General features: G+C 51.9%; 2 protein-coding genes across 2 annotated transcripts; one reads left to right on the forward strand and one right to left on the reverse strand.

The window, feature by feature from the left end:
- Positions 1–3,743: 3,743 nt before the first annotated feature.
- On the reverse strand, positions 3,744–5,015 carry J4E90_007021 (uncharacterized protein; the record flags this gene model as incomplete). Its single annotated transcript, XM_051436563.1, has 1 exon — positions 3,744–5,015. The coding sequence occupies one exon, from the start codon at positions 5,013–5,015 to the stop codon at positions 3,744–3,746; it is 1,272 nt and encodes a 423-aa protein (XP_051289309.1).
- Positions 5,016–5,708: 693 nt separating this feature from the next.
- On the forward strand, positions 5,709–7,776 carry J4E90_007022 (uncharacterized protein; the record flags this gene model as incomplete). The annotated part of the gene is made up of 4 exons (XM_051436564.1): positions 5,709–5,868; positions 5,928–5,996; positions 6,053–7,386; positions 7,444–7,776. 4 exons carry the CDS (start codon positions 5,709–5,711, stop codon positions 7,774–7,776), a joined length of 1,896 nt encoding a protein of 631 aa, XP_051289310.1.
- Positions 7,777–8,187: the final 411 nt, after the last annotated feature.

Raw genomic sequence — 8,187 nt, forward strand, 5'->3', positions numbered from 1 at the left:
GTTGACGTTTGGATAAGTGGGTACTTTGCTTCGGATGGAGATGAGATGTCAAGGGAGCGTGATGATCAAGTCTGGGCAACGGGTGAGGTGTTTATAAAGACAGTTTCACTTGGCCATAGTTGCTGTCCTTTAGGCAGAATCGATTGCCTCGACTGTACACCATAGCGTATCGGTGGGGTACAGAATACTGGTTTGCGTTCTCCTGGCGCACAGATGGTCCTTTCATCCGTCCTCGCAATTTATCTGAGCAGTCACGCCGTCCCTGTGACGAAGATCCGACAGGGATTATTGCCGTAGCCCGCATCTCTTTCATGCAGAACCAAGCCGAGCTCGTCTGGGGTACATATGAATCCCAGTGTCTTTCGGGGGAAAAGCGAGCAAGCGAGCGAGTAGAACGGTGTAACGTATAGCACCTTCGGCACATCGCGCGGTGGATAGATGGATAGCGTTACGGCCGCGTGGTCAGATGGTGTACCGGCGTGGAGCCGAACCGTTCTGGCTAAAAGGCAGCTCTCGAAAAAGCTTGGGTTGGCACCTTGGGAATCCGGGGTAAAATGCTTGTTTCTCGGAGCCTCAGCGCTAACATGGCGTACCTGAGGATGGAAGAAGCATAGCTTCCGGATGTGCGTAAGAGTGCCAATGTGGTGTATAGGGTCAAGAACGTCGATAGTAGCGAGGTGGCACTCACCGCCCCTCCCCAATTCTGCCGGTGCTCTAAGATTACTGAACAGTATTGGGGCCAGACGATACTGTTCTAGTGTGACTTGATGGCGAGTTCAATAGCGGTCTGGTTGGACGTAGCGACTCGTGGCTCTCCTTATAATGAAACAAATATAGAGCGGGTCTGTCCGACTGCCGTGTTTGCGTCACTGGCAGACCTATCACTAATCAGTGCATGTGTAGCTCGAAGAGACTCACTCTGCATGCGCATAGACTACTTCTGGAGGGCGAGCACGTACGACATGGCTGTACATGAATTTGCGTGAAGATGAAGGTTTGTGAGAGACCTCCAGGGCTAGGTACCAAAGTGCCTGCCCAGGTGTGACGTCATCACGACATCCTCACGATTTAGCTCCATCATCACGCTACGCTAGATACGTCGTAAATCGTTGCGCCCCTGTACTCAACTACCAACAACGACTCCAAGGTTATGTCCAATGTATTAGCAACACAATACCGAATGTGCGCTGGTTTCTCTCGTGGCTCCGCCCACGAAAAGGCGTTGTTGCTTCAAAAGAACGCACAGTGCTGCCACAGAACCTTGGAGCGCATGATCTACCAACCTCTGCAGGCGAAGAAAGTGTATTGAGAAATCGTAATGACATTCAGAATCTTCCGACGAATTGTCGATCCATGTCTTCATTTGGGAGGCCTGTAAGTTCTGTGCAATGGGAGCTTTTAGAAAGAGTGCGGGGCATGTCGTCGTGCGGCGCAGTCAAAGTGCAAGGCCTGACCTCACGTTTGCAGCGCGTATCATCTCTCGTCCATTTTGAGTCCGTACAGCCGGATAACACAACCTTCACCATGTCATTACAAGACGGCACTGTCGAGAACGGCGCGGAACCGACTTACAAACACGATGAGACGGCGAAGCCCACAATTGAGGAAGAGACGCGAGTTGACATGATCAAGGATTGGATCAAAACGTGCGACGAGCATCATGGCTCTCCATGCGTTGTACCCAAAGCGGACGCGGTCGCATGGCCTACATGGCTCATTGACGTTGTAAACGCATGCGTAATTGAGGGTGAGGTTGCCGAGCGTTATCTCACCCTCAGCTACGTATGGGGCGGAGTGCAGACTTTACAGTTGAATAAAGACAATATCGATCGGTTGAGGCAGCAAGGAAGTCTCGTGAAAGAAGTAGTGACCCTACCCAGGACGATACGAGAAGCTCTGGAAGTTACACGATTTCTCGGACAGCGATACATTTTCGTTGACCAGCTTTGTATCGTTCAGGATGATCAGCAGCATAAAATGACCGAGATTCAAAACATGACAGAGATCTATGGGAACTCTTACCTAACTCTTGTCGCTATCACAGGTAGTACGGCCGACACTGGCCTGGCTGATACTTTCGACAGATGGATACACCAATCTCCGTCGGGCATCAAGTATCTGGATGCTGACCACGATTACTCGTTGACGCACGAAATTACCGAGGGTAGTACATGGAATCAACGAGGATGGTAAGTAATGTCTCGTATACCACATAGCGGGAAAGCGCTTGTTTTAACGGCTTCCGTTAGGACCTTCCAGGAAAAGATATCCTCAAGACGCATTCTATATTTCCTCAAATTCCGAAAGAACGACGTCTTATATCAAGAAAAGGAGGACCCATGTCGCATATCATGGAAATGCCACCAAGCTGCCTGGCATGACCTACGCGGCCGAGTAATAACCGAAGAGGTAAAATGTCTCGATAAACCTGGATATGCATGTCCTGGCCCAGTTACCTGGCCCAGCTTCAAGGAATACCAGTCCATTGTCCGCAGTTATTCACGACGACACTTCACGTATGATTCCGATGTCGTTCCAGCATTTGCAGGCACTGCTTCTTCACTTGCAGATATCTTCCCTGGCGGGACCTTGTACGGCCTACCCATTTTGTTCTTTGATGTTGCACTCCTCTGGATAGTCCCTTCAGGGGCGAAAAGAAAGAGCATAGATGTAACTTCGCATGAGAGTATTCGGCCACCAAGCTGGTCTTGGATGGCCTGGCGTGGACAACTGTGGGGAGGGACTAATCCCTTTTGGAGCAATTTTTCTTTGGGTGGGACAAAGGGTGCGGTTGTCTCTCCACTTGTTCAATGGTATTACATCAGCGCAGGGGGAGCTCAGGTCAGGATCGAGAACGAGCTCTACAAGTACAGACACCTCGCTCAAGACAGCGAGAGCCCGCTTCCTTCGGGATGGAGCCGAACGATATCCACCTCTAGCAAGTCTGATATGCGCGACAAACTTTGTTACGTCACACCATGCGCCCCAGGACAGGAGTTTCATTTTCCAATTCCACTCGTGGATGCGCCAGATGCTGTTACGATACCAGTGCCAGCTTCAAACAAAATCACCTGTCTGACTGAGCGCGCATACTTCTCTCTGGACAGACCTGCTAAGGTTTGGGCCCGCCCTAAGTTTCCGGCACTCCGTCTTTTCCCGCATATTGTTGATGCCTCGGGATCGATTTCGGGTAAGATGTTGGAAACAGGTGACAAACCACCCGAAGGAGCTGATTCGATTATTATGGTCGAACTCATTGCAGTATCGACCACTCTCCTAGGGGCTCTTCCCTCGGGCTGTCCATTTACCCATCTAGAAACGTATTGTCCAGGAGCTCGCGATTTCTACAACGTTCTTTGGATTGAGTGGACAGACGGTATCGCCTACAGAAAGGGCGTTGGTTTTGTCACCAAGGCAGCATGGGAAGCAGCTGATCGGGAGCTCATCGATGTTGTGCTTGGATGACGAAGAGTTTTGAAGCAACTTGGTATATGCAGCGGATACAGATATCTTCTGCTTGGCTATCAATTTGGATTAGCGGTACAGCGTCTTGTGTCGAAAAGGTTCAGGCGTATATCATAGTTAGCTCATTAAGCTGCTCCGCTAACAAGGCGACTGGCAAGTTCGTCGCGTTTTTGACGTCAAAAACGCGACGAAAGTGGAAGACACGGATGATGATGTCATCAGCACTCTTTTTCTGATGATAAGCTGGGATCTAATAGTTTTATTTCCTTTGCCTAGCTTCAGCTCACACCAGAGCACACCCTCGCTTTCAACAAAACATTACTCATCTCAGCATGCTCTCCCCACTCATCCCCCCACTTGATCAGACCCGGGAATGCGCAGAACAGAAACCTCCGATCGACATCCATATCAGCGCCATCTTCCACAGCGGGATCAACGTCATTAACAGCTTCCATCGTGCGTTCATCGAACTGCATACTCGCATCTTGGCAGCGGAAGAAGAGCAACTGGTAACGAGCCTTTTGTAGAGCCAGTGTACGCTGCAACGTCACGGCGTCTTTCAATACCCCAGTGAGCGTTGACTGAGCGGATGGTGGAAGGCTCACGGACGTCAGCGTGAAGAGTATGTGGCTGATCTCTCCGGCGAGTCGGTGTAGTGAGGCTTCTCTTTCGGTTTCGATGTCACTGTGCGCTTCGCTACGTTCGAGCACCTGCACGGTAGCGCGCACCCATTCCCGATATGTGGTACCAAGATGCCGTGTGTGCTCTGCGAGTGGTCGTAAGCCAGCGAAAGGATCTGAGCTAGGTAACCCAAACACAATAGGAGCATCGAAAATCTGCATAAGCGAATGCGACACGATAGCCTGATACAGCGCAAGCTTATCCGTACTCCGAATGTTAACACTGTACAGCGGATTCAACGCGCTGAGAACCTCCTCCGTCTCCTTCGGAAGGTTTTCCAGATTCAACCTCGATCGCCGGAAGTTCGACACCGTCCATTCGCGCACGCGATTTGCAAGTTGTGAGAACGATTCTGCCAGCTCACTATCCGTGATCTGTGAGTCCATGCGCGTGAGCGAGGATATGCTTGACTTCAGTGCGAGAAGTTGCTGGAGCCTCTCTTGTGATTCCTTCTCGGCGGCGTGGAGGCGTAGGCGTAGGTCGTCTGCTTCCCCATTCGACTGTGGTCGCTCGATGCGGTTTTGATGTGTTTTTTCGTGCGACGCGAGCCGCTCTTCGAGCTGTGCCGGTGGGACTGTATCCGTATTCGAAGCCGACTGAGCGAGTTGCGCCCTCAGCTCCTCAATCGCGTCTTGATCTGCCTCCCTGAATTGTCTCAATCTTGATAGCTCCTCCCTAGCCAAGCTCTGTTCCTCCTTCGCAATCGCGAGAGCTCTTTCCAGGTCCGCTATTCTGTGTGCCATGCGCGCGTCTACGGCATCATCGCCCGATGACGCCATTTCCGACTTGCTGTAAAGCTCATTGCTAGGCCCTGGAGGTGCAGTGTCTCTCTCGAGATCTACCGCACCTTCGCTTTTGCGCTTCAGCATATCATTGAAGGGGTATCGGCGTCGATGTACTTCGTCTTTCCTCGCATTGGGAGCGGCTACGGCAGCTTTCGGCGGGGTAACGACGTTGTTGGCGGAGGGCTTCGTTGATCTCGAGATGAGTCTGGTACCACGCTTCACGCTGAGGCGGTGGGTAGATTCTGGGTATATTAATACATGTTAAGACCGTGCGGTTGAAGTACTGAGGCTTGCCAGAACTCTTTCGTTCGGTCATAGCTGGGACCGGGCGCGTTCCGACCTAAGGGCGCATCGGAACCAACTTCAAAGCGGGCGTCAAAGACCCAAACCTCCACACCCCTCTCGAAGAATATCACCATCGAATGGCTTCACGTGGGACGACACGAGTGTGCCTGGGCGAGCTGAATCCTGCAGCCTTGCGCGAGCTGACGATCACCAACCAGGGCCCGCAGCTGGGCGACTCCTACAGCAGTGGGTAGCGCGCGCCGTTCCTAGGCTTCGACATCACACCGCGCAAGGTTTCCGCCGGTGCCTGAATCATTCGCATGTCCTTCAGGCAGACACACTCATGACCTTGACGTCTTCCCCGTATCCACGTCCACGCCCATGATACTCTTGTGCTTTTCGTAGGATTCAGCCCCGCGGTCCGACCCACGCGACAGCCACGCGATCTGCCAAAGCCGGCATTGTAAACAACAAAGATCAACACACCGAAGAATGGCCATGAACCACACGTTTCCCAATCGAGGAAGTAGCATTCCGTATACTTTCAATCCGGGGAGCAATGCGACAATCGACATAGGCAGCGTACCTGAAGTGGGTAGTACCACAAAGGATAGGTTGGTCGTTGGTGTCGACTTTGGAACCACCTACAGCGGTTGGTAGCAACTATTCCACGATATGCGACCGATACGATTGGACGCTGAAGCTCGATAGGTGTGGCTGCCGTTTACAGTGCGGCCCCTGACGACATTGACATCATCAAGACGTGGCCTGGCGGGAACGGTATGTTGTACTTGGGTTGACCAAATGCGCATCCACGAACTGACATGTACGCGCAGGTATCACGTCCGACAAAGTCCCCACCGAAATTGGTTACAGCGAACCACCCTCCCGTAACGGCTCAGTCTCGTCGCTCGATGCGCCCGCGAAACCTGCGCAGAACATAAAATGGGGGTTCCAATTCAAGCCAGAGGAGACGCGTCTCAGGTGTATAAAGCTGTTCCTCGACAGGAACCAGAAGCTACCGCATTTCGTATCGCCGCTTGAAACCGCCGCGCAATTGCGCAAGTTCGAGAAGACGGTCATGGAAGCAGTCTCGGACTATCTGTCGCAGATATACAAACATACAATGGAGACTTTGACAAAGAGATACGGAGAGACATTCATCAGCTTGACCAAGGTTGAATTTGTCTTGACAGTACCTGCCGTGTGGTCAGACTCGGCGAAGGATGCGACGCTGAAGGCTGCGGAGAAAGCTGGTATGGGCAACAGGCACGAGCTGAAGCTTATATCAGAACCGGAGGCTGCGGCAGTATATACTCTAAAGGCGATACAACCGAACCATCTGAAAATTGGCGACAACTTTGTCGTCTGTGATGCTGGTGGCGGTACTGTCGACTTGATAGCCTACAAGATCACCCAACTGCATCCTCTTCGCGTCGAGGAATCAGCAGTCGGAACTGGCGGTCTTTGTGGCTCTACGTTCATCAACTATCGCTTCGAAGAACATGTTAAGCAGCGCATTGGCGCGGAACGCTATAGTTGGATGCGCGAGAAGAAGATGAAGACTTGGAATATGGGGTTGAAGTACTTTGAGGAGTTCGTCAAGCGCAACTTCAATGAGGAGGAACACAATGAAGTCAACATACCCTTCCCGGGATTACCGGACGATGAGGAAGCGGGGCTTGACTCTGGGTTCCTTGTCATGAGTGCGGAGCAAGTCAAGGACCTATTCGATCCGGTTGTCCAAGAAGTTATAGATCTGGTGGAAGGTCAAGTCTACAGCATAAGAGCAAAGGGAGGTCTGGTATGCGGAATCGTCCTGGTGGGAGGCTTCGGGCAGAGCAATTACCTCTACGGTCGGATGAAGTCCCACTTCAATAGCGCACCTCCACCTCCCTATACCGAACGACCAACGCACGCGGTCGCATTGAATGCCTCGCAGGCAGTCGAAATATACCACCCGATACATGCGTGGACAGCAGTGGTGCGAGGCGCAGTACTCCGCGGGCTAGAAGGCAATATGGTCATTAGCAGAAGAAGTCGATGGCACTACGGTACCAGTTACGCGACAGTCTTCGATGAGGCGAAGCATCCCATATCCGACCGATATTGGAGTCCGCTCTGGGAACGATGGATGGTATCCGACCGGATGCAATGGCACATCGCAAAGGTACATACCCCCTCACCTTCTCCATAATATACCACAACATACTAACCTCCCACACAGGGCGCACAAGTCTCAGAAAACAGACCCATATCCTTCCACTACACGCGCAACTTCCGGCCGGGCCAATCCCTCATTGTAGAAGACGACCTCATAGCCTGCGACGCGGACACAGCGCCCGACTCCTTTAAGAAAGGTCTTATCAACGTCTGCACACTGACCACAGACTTGAACACGGTGCCTAAGAGCTTGTTTACGCGATTGACGACGACGAAGGGGGTGGAGTTTGATAATCTGGATTTTACGCTGGATATGCGGTGTGAGAGTGCGGGGTTGGTGTTCGAGCTGAAGGTTGATGGGGTGAGGTATGGGGGTGTTAGTGCGAAGTTTCATTGAGGAAGGAAGGCAGGGAGGGATGAGATTAAGAATGTGGTCCCGGAAGATTCATGTAGGATCCAAACAATCAAGAATATTAATCTCAGTCGAAAATTGATTAATGAAGATTCTGTGGATATGGTGCGCGTCAAGGTGATTTTCGAGTGAGTGTCAATGTGTGACAAACGGTTGAGACGAATGTTATTCCAGGGCAGCCGACAGCGGAACATACACTTGATGTCTACTGCCGATTTGCCGCATGCGGCACCACCTGTATCGGCTGCGGCGTTACTGCCCTGGCAAGATCGAAAGATGAAAGGATCGCATCCTGAAGTAAAGCGATAGGAGCGGTCGAAATCGCCGTGGATCTTGATCTGATCGCAAATCGCAACTGGGGGAAGAATTCTTCAACGGAGATGTGGGTGCGAAGGA

Source organism: Alternaria incomplexa (genome assembly GCF_024043165.1).
Source record: "Alternaria incomplexa strain BMP 0042 chromosome Unknown scaffold_10, whole genome shotgun sequence".
Taxonomy (NCBI): Eukaryota; Fungi; Ascomycota; class Dothideomycetes; order Pleosporales; family Pleosporaceae; genus Alternaria; species Alternaria incomplexa.